We start from the raw sequence: 14,925 nt of genomic DNA, 5'->3' as shown, positions 1-14,925 counted from the left end.
ACGGTGGCAGTTGCCACTGTAACCAGCGTCTGGCCGGGCACTGGAGTTACTGACATTGCTTCGGGGTTCATGTTCTGCACAGGCACCGTATTTACCACCGGCTGTTGGGAAACTCTTACTGGAGTTCCACTGTCAGAGGCATTATCGTTATCAACAAACAGTCTTCTCCTTGTAGGATTGGCTGTAGGAGAACTGTATCTGTCGTACAGGGTAGTTGGAGAGGATGAAAGGCCTGTGGATTAAAAAACCACACACATATGTATGTACTTCACTTCTGTTCTTGTACAATCCCTGATTATACAAGTACATGACAGAAATCTAACGAGAACCAAAATCTGTCATGCAGCGCTCTTCAGGAAACATGTAAAAAAAACTCTGTTTGGGGCTTATAGATTGCTTTTAGAGATGACTTAATCTCAAGTAATGCTGTGTTTAATATTTTTCTAAAATAATGTATTATACATAGTGGCATTTCTATTCTGGTATAAAAGTAAAGCAAACTGTTCAAAAGTGCTACAGATTAGAACGTAAGTAGTGTGTATGTATAAATATGACTTAACATATACATATATATACATAAATATATGCTGTTTATCTATATATAACCTCCTGAAAACACATTATCAAAACAGTCTTTTGTTCACACTGAAATAATGAATGCGTCAGACATCTGACTTAACTCTGTGAGTTGCAATAGAAATACCATTTACAAATGTGTTTGCAATTAACTGTACAGTGACATTAAAGCAGCTTGCTTGCTGTACACTGCTTAAATTTAAAGTCACGGTCTATGAAGTGTAAGTATGTTATGCTTTAAAGTCTCACCTTTTCCTACTCCTCCAGTTTCAGCACGAACCTCATTTATTCGTCTTGGTGTCAATGGTGAACCTACAACACTGTTCCCAGCAGATCTCTCAAAATACTGAGGTGGCATTACCTAAAATATTTATACTTTTATTAGAGTGTCTGTATCACAGATTGACTATATAACAAATTTGTAAAAACTTCTGCACTACAGATTTTGAACAGCAAAACTGTATGGGAAAAAAACAAAACCAACAACACTGAAAAACTTATCCTAAGCCTCACTAAAACTCTGTAGTGATTGTGTGACTCTAGAAGATACAGTACTGTAATAAGCCTTCTGTGACTACAATTAAAGTCTGTACTTTTTACCATGTTTCTTCTTGTCTAGTGATCTTTTCAAGTGTAAGCAAGCAACTGGTCCAAATCCTCCCTGCTTGTCCATTTTGTTCATTGTTCTGCTATGCTATGCAAATACTGGGTGCAAAGCATCTCGGCTGGATGTCTCTATAGCGATGTTCATGAACGGACCAGAGCACACTCGCCACATTTCGTTTTTTTTTCTGCACAGATGAGCTTGTAGGGTGAAACTGAGATTTGGACGTGTGAAACTTCTCCTTCAGGGTCTAACCTCCACTCTCTACCATCCTGTCAGATTAAGAAAACTATATAAGACACACAAAGAAGTGCTCACCTCCTCACAGCTAGGAACTTTGTTTTCATTCTCTCTGATTCTGTCCCACAATATGGATTCCTGTTTCCATGCCATGCTTTCCAGGATCTGTTCTTCAATATGATTAAGGTGCTTTACTACTTCCCGACAAAGGCCATCCTCTGCTCTGATGAAAACCTCAATTACCTGTAAGGCAGATAATTATGATCAGCATAATGTTACTTGTTTCATATATTTCTTCTTACAGAAAGACCTAATTGTAATTCCTGATTTTCAAGGAAGAAGAGGCTATTAGAAATATTAAGCCTGCATTACTATGACTCAATCATACGTTGTCTCACAGTTTTCTCAGAAGGCAGATACTTGTATCTTTCTAAACAAACAAACATGTCAAGCACTGCTGCAGAATAGCTGCAACGAGAGCTCATGATAAAATGATAATCCATTAGACACCCCCCAGAATGACACACACCTTAACTGCTAATATTATCTGGTTTGCTGACAACTTTCTGATTCAGAAGATACCAGCTGCTGGGGAGCAGGGAAGAAGAAAAAAAGGGAGGAAAATACAAAAAGGGCAAAGCTGAGAAAGAAGGGCTAATGTGTAAGTTAACATCTAGGAATGGAGATTAAGTAATATAAGTAAGTCAATAGAGTAGTCATGACTCGATAAGCATTTCTAGCTATCAAACACTTTACCTTATAAAAATGATAAACTGGAATGTCAAATATTTCTGTGATGAATGGGAAGTTTCCAGGTGGCTTGCATGTAAAGGTAATTATCTCAAGGCAACATGCCAGCAGGGATCTATGAAACACATCTTGCTCCAGTATTGCCTGCAAGAGAGTTGCAAATTTTAATGCTTAGTGTACAGTCTAACTATAGAACAATAAAATGCTTTCTATTCTGCCCCAACAGCAAGATTATCAACCTTGTAAAGAGATGTTATTTTGGAAGAGACAGAAGAGAATCTAAAATGAGCCATCTTTACTCATTAAAAATGTCCTATATCTTTGTGTTTGCTAACACAAATGATTTCTTGTATGCTTTTTCTTCCATTCAGGTGTACTTAGGGGACACTTTTCAGAGATTCACTCATTTTAGGTAGCTGTCTATTCTGCTCTACAACTGCTTTCCTTTTTTGTAGGTCCAACTTTAAAAATGAGGTACAATTTGATTAGTTTTCCTTACAGATAAGTCCGTGTCTCCCAGTCTCTTCCTCTCTTGCTCAATGATTGACTCCAAGACCTTGTAGTAGAGCACCTCAGCACGACGAAAATGCTTACTAAAAACATCTGCAGGAATTTTAAATAGAAACAATATTGTGAAATGCAATAAAATAATTACAGTCTTTACCTTAAGCTATACAGATACAATTTAGTAGCTTGTGTGGATTTGTGTGCGGCTGTGGCTACAATACTTTCAGGACTGAACCGGTTAAGTTAAAGTTCGCTTGGGACTCCCTCTCCTATGCTGCACTGACTTGTGAATGCAGAACAGAATAACTTTTTACTGAACCCAGCTTTTGATGAACCCACCATATAGAAGAACAATCCTTAACATTGCTATAATATAATATATATATTTCAAGTTCAGGAAGTACATTGAAAAGTATACCTATATGGATCCAACTTGCACTGTGCAACAAAAAACACTGAAGCAACTATGCTGACATGGACAAAGTGAGGCCCTATTAAGAAACAAGAAGGTCAAGAGCCTCTTCCTTATTTTCAATCCATCTTCACGCACTTGACAAATCATGACAACTTTACAAATAATACTTAGTGTTTATACTGGCAGGGTTTTAATATCAGTACTAATCCATCCTTTTGTACGTAAGCCAAAATTGCTGTAGGGTTTTTAAAGGCTACAGTTAGAATTTTCATTACTATCACAGAAATCTATGCCATCGCTATTATTTGACAGAAAAAAGTGGTACCCTTAACAGTGCTTTTCATTTCTCTTCTGTAGAACTGAAAGTATCATCAAATGCCAGTGATTTAACCTCAGGCTGATTATAAATTTCTATGCAGGGCTGAAATTTGCCATGTCTTAAGAATACAGGAAAAGACAAAAGTAACAGAAGAGACGCTTGTGCTAAAGCATAACCTGTAAGTAAAACAGTAAGTTAATTACAAGAGATCAGTGTGTTACAGGCATTAAAGGGTCTCCCACCTTTGGAAAAATTACTGAATTCTCCTTCAGACTGCATGCTCTGACAGTATACTTCATACATTTCTTTTACTCTGTTTGCAATAGATTGAGAAGGATCTCTGGAACATGCTCTGAAAATAAAAACTAAACATTTTCAACATACTATTCCTGCTAGGACAAAAAAAAAAAAAAAATCTGCAACTATTTTTATAATATGATGAAAGCATGAAACTGTAAATATATTGCATAGCAATACAAACACACTCATATGTGCCTAACTGTATATGTACTGTAAAATGGCTACAGCAGATTATTATTATTGTATACATTGTAGCAAATATGCACATCCTTTCATGATAGGGATCAGTATTTAAACAGCATTTTCCACATGATATAAAAATTATTTTAAAATATATTGTACCTGAAGCAACAGTTTATCGACATGGAGAATAAATTTTATTTTGCATCTCCCACAGTATGGAATGGTTTGCTAGGTAGTAAGACTGGCTAAGTAGAAATAAAAATGTTGAAAATTTTGTATTAGCAGTTTGCTGTTAGGGAAGGTTGGAACTGTTGGGTTTTAAATGTATGTTCTTACAGCCATCAGTCTCTTAAGGACAAATGTGTCTAAATAAAGAGAACAAAGTTTTTTGAAAGGTAAATGTCTCTCTGGGTCCTATTTTACTCCAGACCCTTTCAAGACTGACTCACATTTTAAATCGCATTAACGTTTGTTATTAAAACCATTTAAAAATAGAAGTGTTTGGTTAGCTAAACATCAAACTTACCTGAGTATTTGCTCCAGATTTTCACTGGGGGCATTTTTCAGTCCTGCCAGCATCGTATGAAGGCGGCTCAAACTGTATGTTGCTATGGAGACAGGTGTCACATACGGGTTGCTCTCTTTAATATACTTGCGGCCAGTGAGTGGGGTTGTAATCCTAAGTGACTTGGACTAAAAAGACAAAAAATAAGCATATGACTGTACACTATTATACAACTTAAGATTCAGGTCATAACCTAGAAGTGTCAGTCTAAAATTCTTACCCTGTGTTATGATATACGCCTGGAAAAAATGGCTAGGAATCAAACAGTGCTGACTAGTTCATGGCTCAGATAATAGCCAGCAAGGAAAGATTTATCTGTGTCTCTTGGATGTTTGTATCAAACAGTACTGTAAAAATGCATAAACAGAGAGGATGTGGCCTCACACTGAAATGCAGATTCTGGGAGTGACATGTGAAACAGCTAGGCCAATCTAAAAAAAAAACAAACCAAAAAAACCCCATCAAAACCAAACCCCCCCCAGCAGCCCAGCAGTCCCCTCCTATCCCTTGCGTACCAAAGGCAGCTGTAGCTTATAGGAAAACGGTAGAGAGCCAAGGTTTCCTTTCAGCAGGTTTAACTCTTAACATGAGAAATCCTCCTGAATCTAACAATCAGCACGTTAATTCATTTGCATCAGATCAAGCCATCACATCAAAATAATTTTAGATCAAGGATGCTCCTTCAATTAGTGTACAGCAAAACAAATGCATCTTCTAATTTAACCACACAATTACTTAACCGAGAGATGTTTTCTTTAGTTTAACAAAGACATTTCATTTTGCAGTCTTTTCACCATGAAGTCTAGCTCCCAATACTCCTCCACCCCACCCCGCCCCCTGCCCCGGCTCCTAAGTGTGTTTAATTCCTATATCCACACCCTACCAGGACAGACGGTTTCCCCCAGACCTGCCTTGGAGTCCCCGGAGCACGCGACGGCACAAGCTTTGCAGCTGCAAGCTGCTGTTTTACAGGCCCCACTGTTTCATCACCACTGAAATCCCCAAGAGTTATGCACCCAGAACTATGCCAGCCAAACTTAGCAGTTGACTATTTCTTTAAATAGACCAGGAGTGAAGAATTAACTATTTGCACTGATTTTGCAGATGAGGTTATTCTGATCTTTCCAGAATGTTGAAAGCCATTAACCAACTCTCAGTCTGAAAAAAGATCACGTAACTATTTCAGTGATCTAGACTGTTTTACCCTTTTGCTCTCTGTAATCTAATTGTGCTAGTGCAGCTTATATGCTCCTTTATTTGCCGGTCTTGTATCCTTCCTCCTTTAAGGTATCTTTTCCATCTTCAGGAACATTTTGATATTCTGTAATCACAGGTACACATGTCTGCATTCAGAGCCATTTGTTTTTCAAAAGCTGCTCTAGTCACACGAAGGCCCTCATAATTTTATAGGTCTTCACTTTATTGTTCTGAAACATGTAGTATTCTTTATCCTCTCAAAGACCATATTCTACGCTGTTTTATTAGTCCTATATAAAGACATATCTATATATCATGCTTTTAGGGAAACAAGGTGGAAACCATTCCCTCATGATTTAACTAAAACTATAAACAGATGAAATATTAACACCTGAAGAACAACTGTTAAAAGGAAACAAAAAGAATGCGTAGAGCAAAGCGCTGAGCAGCTTTGCCTATGTTAAACAAAAAACTCTGCATATGAGACAGAGATGTGAGGGTCAGGGAAGTTGGACAGACAGGTCCCAGAGGGCCCCAGCAGTTGCAGGACAATTCAGCACCTGCCAAACAACCATGGGGAACTGCCTGTTCTGTTGTGCTTGAAAATTTTCACCTAGAAGAAAGCTCTTTAGGTAATTACCTAAATATTCTCTATTCTGGATTTAATCAAACAAAACCCAAACACATGGAGAAATTCTGTCCAAAAAAACCCAAAAGTAAACAATCTATTTAATCAATTACAAAAAAAAAAATCTAACTCAGCTATGCTGTGTACACTCCCAAATCACCTTAAACAATAAAGGTGTTAATTTTTAGTAACTGCTTCTGTACATCAGCCATAGACTAACTCAACTTATTCTCCATATAAAATCAGCAACAGAGACCATGTCATACTCACCCTGTCAAAGTGCTGCTGCAAATTATGCTTCACTTGTACTCTTTCAGCTGTTTCCATTCCTGAAGTTGTATTTAGGCACCTTGTGAGAGTTCCAATTTCTTCATCTGCATCCTCCCCAAGAAATATTCGCTCATCGAGATTTCCTACTGACAAAACATACTCCTCGTAGGCCTTGTTGATGGCTTTGCTACAGCAGAAAGGAAAAGACAGATACAAACTCCCCTTTATTTAGACAGTGCTTTGTTCACCTGCTTACTGAATGAACACAGTTCTGGCCTGTTGGAAGTCTACTTCAGAGCTTCTTTTAACCCTGACTTCAGCATTGGAGCTCCTTTAAAATCTACAGTATCTTAAACATTGACAGTGGCAAGGACATTATTTTTCCGTTACATCTGATGGCTTGCCATTTAGTATAGCTGCAAGAGGAAAACAGTAAAATACTGAGGACTTGTATTTGGCTGGAAACTCCTCAAAACTTATGCAGCATCACATCATCATGAACTACGCTTACCATTTTCATACCATTTAAACCAAAATAAGTCCTACTCATAACCATCTCTAGGTTTATAAACAAAAAAATACCACCAAACCCAATTTTTCCCTCCCACTTCCCACTCATTCAATGTGTTCCCACATCTTTTTCATACTAACACTTATATACGAGAAAAAAAAGCATAGAGGAAATATAAGAATAAAAGCAGACACCAAGTAACACCATCCTGAAGAATCGTTCCTCTGTCAAATATGCCTCAGAACATCCCACCTCAAAGAAAAGGAACTGAAATGCAATGTAATGTATAAACATTAATAAATACACAAGTCAACTAGCTAGTATTACTGTTAAGATACAGATAATAATGCAAGTGCAATTGTCTTACAGAGGGATACTAATGCAAACCAAACCGTGAAAGCAGTGACTCACAAGCTATCTCCAAAGTTCCCAGGCTCTAGAAATCCCATCAGATTTTCATCTTTGCCTTTTAAAAGCTGTAAGACAGTTAAGAAAATAGGATGGACATTTTGGTTCTTAAAAAGATTTTGAAGATAATGAGTAAGGTGAACTTTTCCTATGTAACAAATTTCTTGACCAACCTTTTTGTCAAAAAGTTTCCGAATATATGGCTTCCAAAAATGTTCCTTTATGCCTTTTGCTTCTAAAACTAATCCATAATGTATTGAACAAAGTTTTTCAATGATGCAGGGAGGATCAGATGATACTTTATAATCCTTACTATGAAAGTCTTCAGGTAGACCTACAATTAAGAATAATATATTATTTAATTTTGCAAATCCATATCCTGTTTTTTTTATTAAACTTAAATTCTATGCTGTGTAGTCTAGGTAGTGTGAAATTAAAATGGTAAACTGATTCATTTCCTTGAAAGAAATATTAATTATATAATGCCCACTCATTTGATAATGTCGTCAAATGTCAATTTTGAGTCAGAGAATTAAAAAAATTAGATATTGAGTGATAAAAATTTAAAATATCAGTTCTAATAGAAAATCTATCAAACACTTGTGAACTATAGTATTTATTCAAATAAATTTGAGATAATGGTCCCAGTTCACATCCGAACCACTACACAATAAATGCGAATACTGTACAGCACTGAAAATGAAGTGTTCATCTGGAAAGAATTACAGCAGAAATTCAACGGAAACTTCTCACCATTCATTTGCATTTGTGGTTATCAAGTCAACCTAGATTTCCATTCTCTTCAGAAAGAGAACAGCAGCAATCCAGAAATGAGAGAAAAACAATCAAGTTGCCACTCATATTTGATCACTGGATCTTTCCAAACTGCTGCCTCATGGGAACTCTCCAGTGTGACTGTGGCCAATAATGACTGTGCTGTTATCCATTCTTTCACTGACATTAAAAAGTCATTAACTGAAACTTTTACTTTGGAACTTCCTTCAATGGTATTTCCACAGTAAATTAAATTCTTGACTTACTACATTATTGACAAAATTCAGCAGTCTGTTATTAGATACTACATTAATAGAAATCTGTGTAGCCAGATACAGAAAAATATTAATTCCCACATATGTCAAATCAATATTATTCATCTTATTCTCTTCCACATAGATTCATACTAATTTCAGTAGCCTTAGAAGTTCTTGCAGACTTTGAATAAAGATAGATAGTTTTTTTTCAGCATACCTTTAAAATTGGGATTCAGAAGTTCTTTACGGTTAGGACACTGGAGAGCATTTCCGTACACGAGATCCAAAGCACATAACAACAGATGGTAGGAATTGACCAAGTCATCACTAATCATAGGAAAATTACCTTCATTATTAGAAAGACATAAGATATTAATCAAAATTAGCATAGATTTAGAATTCTTTTAACCAAAAACCTGTTGATATTTGTATTACAATCAATAATGGAGTCTTGGAAACACAGACTTTGGTGACTATAAATACCTGGATAGAAACGCAGGTAGTAAAACAAACACATACTTAATAAAATATAGCAAATATAATAGTAAAATATGTTTTCAGGAACAGCAGCAGTTGTGTAGGAACTCAAATATATTGTGCTGTTTTGAAAACAAACCTTACCAAAATGTTGATAAACGTGATGTTGCAGGCTCCCTCATTCACAGTAATCTGATTAATCAGTGCATAAATAACTTGAAGCAGCATGGACTGTATAATGCAGACTGCCTCAAGGAAGAAAAATGTGTTACCCTAACTCTGGCAACCCAAGCCTCACGGTATGGCAGTGTTGCATCCTTCTTCACCAGACTCTTACTCTGTCTGCCTGAAGCAGAATCTTGTTCTAAAGGTACGTAAGGGGGAAGAACAGGTTCCAACCGAGACTTTCCTTTTCGCCAATTTTGCATTGCTGTAAAATGTTATAAAGAACTTTTAAGTTTTGCTAGGCTAGACTCAAGTGTTCAGATGTTCTAGAAAAAGCAAGCGCTGCCCCCTCCTTCAGTTCCCCCCCATTCTCCAGAATGAATCTATATTCAACTGAAAGTCAGGAGATTACTTTTCTTTACCAATCTGTTTTCCTTACAAAAGTTTTGTCGGAGGCATGCTCATTATAAACAGTAATAAATTTAACTTTATTTGTCTTGTGTTTTACAAAGGAGTTAAAATATGTATCTCCTATCTGGTTTACAATGTAGCTTTATTTTGTGTACCTCAAGTATTTTTTTATTTATCACCTTCCTGCAGAAAAGAATCCTTATAACCTCTTCACTCTTTTATCACCTTTCACAAAGATTATATTCAGATTCATTACTCTTTACTGAACTCATTCAGGTTTACAATATTCCTTTAGAGGAATGGCCATAACTAAAAACAGTCTGGTAAAATAAACTATACCATTAATTAATATCATAAATCACAATTGCATGAATTTATATGCACAGCATGATCTTCTCAGTCTTTCGATACTAATAGCTCTTTTTTTTTTTTTCAGGCAAGCTCCAAACCACCTAACTGAGCCCACTATGAAGAACAGGTTTAAATACTTGAAGAAATGTATCACAGAGTAATAATAAACTCACTTAGAACACATAAAAATGTATATACGATTCAAGAGTTTTTCTAAATTATGCTATTACTTTTCTACCAGAAACGTACCAGTTTGTTAAAAGAAAAATAATTTCAATGTAGATAATAGGAACTATTTAAAATAATGAAGTCTACATGAAATTTGAATTAACTGTACACATTTATCAGTTATTTCCAAATCAGTAAAGGTTCACAGCAAAGCAATGAAAGTCCTAAATACAACAGCAAAACATTAATCAATAAAAATTTTAAAGAAGTAACTCTTGTAACATAGGTTCACTTTCATAACCATGAAATCTAGCATGGCAATCATTACTGTCAGCACAGTCAAAAATAAATCTAATTTTACAGCACCAGTAGTTTCATACAAATAATTTATCAATGACATTTCAAACAATATCTTACTACTCGCTTTCACAACCTAATACGAAATAATAAAAAAAAATTAGTTATCTCAGTGCAGCACAGATATATTTTTTTCATGTCCATTTTAAAGAAAGAAAAAAAAGTCAAGATAGAGAGTTTAAAGACAAATCCTTATAAATAGCGTGCAAGAATTGCAGTACTGCTAAACAAAGTCGCTACCTTACTTTGCAGTGTATACCAAAGGTACCAACAAGACCTGTACTTTCTGCATTTCTGAAACTGAACGAAATGATCTTCACGCTTGCAGAAATATCAGAGACAAGCCTGAACTTGCCATTGATGTGCGGTTGCCACGATAAGGATTACTGCCAACCCTCAAAACACAGTGAACAAAACTTAACATGAATACTTAATGCCTTCAATGGTCAACATTTAGTTTCCATTTTTGTGCTGCTACACTTTAATAAATTTACTAGTCACTTACTAATATTACAGTTTATAATTACTGTAAATTTTCCTTTTTTCTTGTACAATTTAATTGGCTATGTTGTCAACATGATATTCTCTACAAAGTTAATTTGCATGTCTGAAAATGCTTGCTAATTAACATGTAGTTAATTGATGATGTACTTACTCAAACACATTAACCAATAATTTAGCAATAGGGAAGACTCATAAAGTCCCTTTGCAACTTGCCAACTGTCTAATCTACTCATAGAAGTGGGGATTTTATAGAAGGGCAAAGAAGAATCTGTGATTTTTCAGACAGACCTACTTACTCTCTCAGCTGCGTAACTGTGCTAAAGAAGTACAGTCCTGATGGACTGGAAATAAAGTACAGTACAAACTCTCCTCTGGACTCAGTGGAAAATGAATAGGTATTTCATACTACTTGAGAGCGCTATTCTGGACTAAAAAAAAAATAAATTAAAAAATATGAAAATCATACTGTGTTTCAGGGTTGCAAGCAAGATACTTGTTTAGGAAAGATTCTTCTTCCCCAATAAAGTAGAATTTGCAGGCTATTGGAAGCAGGCATCTTCTACATAAGATAGAACGTTCAGTAGAGCACTCATGCAATATCACACCCTTCTCGACCTTCGTACAAAGATGTGATGGTGAGGGTCCAGCAATATTGCCAGTAACTTTTCCAAAAGGGAGATGCTGGCAACCCTCTGCAATGTGGTACAGTGTAGAAAGAAAGGTTAATCTATATTGAACAAAATTAGTGCCAGATAATTCAATATTGTGACAGTCTGTCCTATCCTCAAAAGCAGCCAATTAGGGAAATCACAGTACACTGCAGGAATCTTAACACTGATTCACTTTTAAATTGGAAAAAAACCCACCCCACCACACACCTCGAAACCAAAATCCCTTTCCTTGTAGAAAGTAAACTAGTTATCTTATGAAAAAACATTAAAAGTCTCTGGAAATTATCAATGGACCTGAATCTACAAAGACGCTATTCCTTCTTTCAGTGAGGAATATAAATCTTGTCTTTACTTTCCTCAAAACACTACCTTACTTATACAGAATTCCCAGTGAACGCTCATCCAAGCAGCACTTGAATAAAGCCCTAGGTACGCAGAAACTCTTTAGGATGCAGGTTTGATGAGGAAAGACTTTAGACTATACGTGATATGACTGAACAGCTTAAACCTAAAATAAGGATTTAATCCTGCTACTTCTTGTGGTTTTTTCTCCCATCAGTCATTATCCAGAAAAACTGCTGAAATCCTCTACTATTCTTAGTAGCTTTAAGGTTGCTCTTACAATAAAGGTTATATATACATTATAATATATTGTCTGTCCATTGCATTATTTCTACAGAAGCATATTAACAGAGGATCCTCTTACATGTTCCAAAGGATCTGAGTCTTCAAGACAGTCGGCCATTTATATTTACACTGCTATGTCCAAAATGCAAGAGAAAATCACCCTTGCAAGACAGGCATATGCAGACCTATTTAGTAATGCCTATGGTTATTTGATACAGTTGCTGTGTGCTCATTTTTTAAAGAGGTAGGGGGGCAAAAAGGCTATCAAAAGAATTAGAATGCTATCGGTAATACTAGTGTGGAAGTATTCCCACCTAAAATTTTGTGATAAATTTTTCCTAGGTCGTAGAAAAAAATTAAGGAAATATTTTCAGTGTTGCTGGAAACTTAGGAGGAATTTAAATATCCCTTGTTCCTAATAAACACACATATACACCTTATGTTAATTACAACAACATCTAAATATGAATTCACTAAAATTTTTTCCCTTTTTTCCCTTGCAATTACAGCATAAATCTCCACAATACTGAAAACTTTGTAAAAATATTCCACATAAAAGCTACCAAATTATTTGTACGTATAGCTCATCTTAGAAGTGTGGTAAAACATACAGCTGGGGAAATGAAGACAGAACACATCCTTTCAGGCTGTTCTGAGAAGGCCCCTTCTCCAAATGCACCTATTTATTGTTTAAGGATTGATATAAGATAACAACTAACAAAACCGGGTTTGCTGTATTTAATCCCTTTCAAATATCTTACCTTTTGCATGAACAAACAGCACCCAACAAAACTGGAAAACTTCAGCCACAGTACATGGTTGTCGTCTTTTGGGGAAAAATACAGCAAGAAGACATCCAATAAGTTCAATGAATTGAGACTGATAAAACATCATACAACATTCAATCATTCTAAAAGAAAATTAAGCTTTACTATAGTACGGCCAAAGTCTTAAACACTTCCCAAAAATCCTGACTAAAGGTAACAAAGAAAGCTCACCCTGTTTTAGTGCAGACACAAGTAGAACCCCAGTCTCAGCCTGCATGTAATGAGTCAAACGTCACTACAGCAGACCAGCACAGCAGATTCCACTAAAAATAGGCCAAGACTCGAGCAGAAAATCCCTGTAAATTTAATGTTAAACAAAGCTGGCCTAAATGTTTTCTTTTAAGGCAAAATTGTGGTCTTAGTTCCAAAGAACAGGTAAATATCTGAATTAAAATTCTACAGAAAATGTTATTTCTGCTTTTTCAAACAACAAATGGTACATATAGCCAACTGAAACAGTTTGAGAGTCAGAGTTGAAAATCCTTCCTCATAAGCATTCTGAACAATATAAGCACATACATGTGTTCCTGGAAGAAGACATTACACAGTGTGTTGATATTAATACAGTCAGTACAGGGAACACTTTTAGAACAGTGTATTCACAAGAGTGTCATCTATGCACTAATCTAAAGCATTCTGTATAGGATTTTATATACCATATAGAATTTTGAAACATATTAAATGCTTATCAGAATCAAGTTCCTCTGCTGATCTTTGTTTAAAATTCTTTCAAATAAAATATAAGTCATTCATGAGGCCCCTTCCTAAATGAAAAGTTTTGCAGCTAATGAGGATTTGTTATTTCTTGTTACTGCCATGTATACCATACATCCTAAATCTCCTTCCTACTTCCAGATTTCCGGCTAGTAAATTCGGTTTGTGTTCTTGGTAACATAAAAATCTTGAGAAAGTAATCAATTCATCCAAATTTTTTTATCCCCCCCGCCCCGCTCAAGTATTTACTGTGTGGATTAGGAAAAAACAAACAAACCAACCCACAACAAAACCAAAAACCAAACAAAAAAGCCTCCCCTAGCACCAATTTTTATAACTCCACAGCATCATTCCTTGTTTCCATATAACATATCACTGTAAGTGCTATTTCATATATTGCAGTTCATCCCCAGGACAGAAGAACATTGGAGCAGCAAAGACGATGGCACAGAGATATGTTTTGTCCAATATTATCACATTCCTTCTAGATTTTTTTAAAGTGTAGTTGTCTAATTTAGATTGTAAAATAGGTATGTGAGCCTCAAAACCAAGCAGTATTTGCACAAAGTAAATAGACACTATCAGGTTTTCTCTGTTTCCAGAAGCATTGCTTGCTCTGTAAGACTGTACTTAGTATTATTTATTTCAATCAGTATTATGTATTTAAGTCAGAAATTTTTTTGTTCAGGTCAAATTAATTGACCGTGAGGCCATATTCTTTTCCATTTCTCCAGCAGTTTTTTCAGCCTTAATCTTTTATTTTCTTATTTAGTTACTCCACCAGTTTATGTAAATAATGGTTTTTAAATGTCAAAATTTACTTACATTTCACATAAAAATTAGTAAGCATCACCTTCCAACTTAATTTTCAAAATTACTTCACACCTTACCATCCAAGCTAACCAACTAACAGGGTTTACTCTTCTAATTGTAGATTTATATATGCAGTATACTTAAATTTCAACATTATGTGCAAATATTCATCTCAATACCTAACTCTATTCCATCTACAGTCCAAACCCACTTTACTCACCTTTTGCATTCTCCAACAAAATCATTTAGGCGCAATCCTGTCTCTTATTATAGATTCAAATACATTTGGTAACAAATGCCACTAAGTGATGCTCACAAGGACATCAAGAAGAAGAA

At 35.6% G+C, this 14,925-nt stretch overlaps 1 protein-coding gene across 1 annotated transcript in view; it reads right to left on the bottom strand.

Moving 5' to 3' along the window:
- RBL2 (retinoblastoma-like 2) overlaps nt 1-14,925 on the bottom strand; it is a 21,130-nt gene that overhangs the window by 5,221 nt on the left and 984 nt on the right. The window contains exons 2-13 of the mRNA XM_009701457.1: nt 12,997-13,061; nt 8,722-8,850; nt 7,647-7,807; nt 7,477-7,541; nt 6,555-6,741; nt 4,421-4,587; nt 3,654-3,763; nt 2,670-2,773; nt 2,177-2,314; nt 1,499-1,663; nt 826-937; nt 1-232 (exon numbers count right to left, since the gene is read on the bottom strand). The exon at nt 1-232 is cut by the window's left edge and continues 65 nt beyond it. Of these exons, the coding sequence (XP_009699759.1) occupies nt 1-232; nt 826-937; nt 1,499-1,663; nt 2,177-2,314; nt 2,670-2,773; nt 3,654-3,763; nt 4,421-4,587; nt 6,555-6,741; nt 7,477-7,541; nt 7,647-7,807; nt 8,722-8,850; nt 12,997-13,061 (1,635 nt within the window). The remainder of the gene's footprint in view (nt 233-825; nt 938-1,498; nt 1,664-2,176; nt 2,315-2,669; nt 2,774-3,653; nt 3,764-4,420; nt 4,588-6,554; nt 6,742-7,476; nt 7,542-7,646; nt 7,808-8,721; nt 8,851-12,996; nt 13,062-14,925) is intronic.

The sequence above is a fragment of the Cariama cristata genome, unplaced genomic scaffold, assembly GCF_000690535.1.
Source record: "Cariama cristata isolate BGI_N322 unplaced genomic scaffold, ASM69053v1 scaffold42085, whole genome shotgun sequence".
Classification (NCBI taxonomy): Eukaryota; Metazoa; Chordata; class Aves; order Cariamiformes; family Cariamidae; genus Cariama; species Cariama cristata.
Note: the sequence above shows the minus strand (reverse complement) of the source record. Positions and strands in the feature narration are given on the sequence as shown.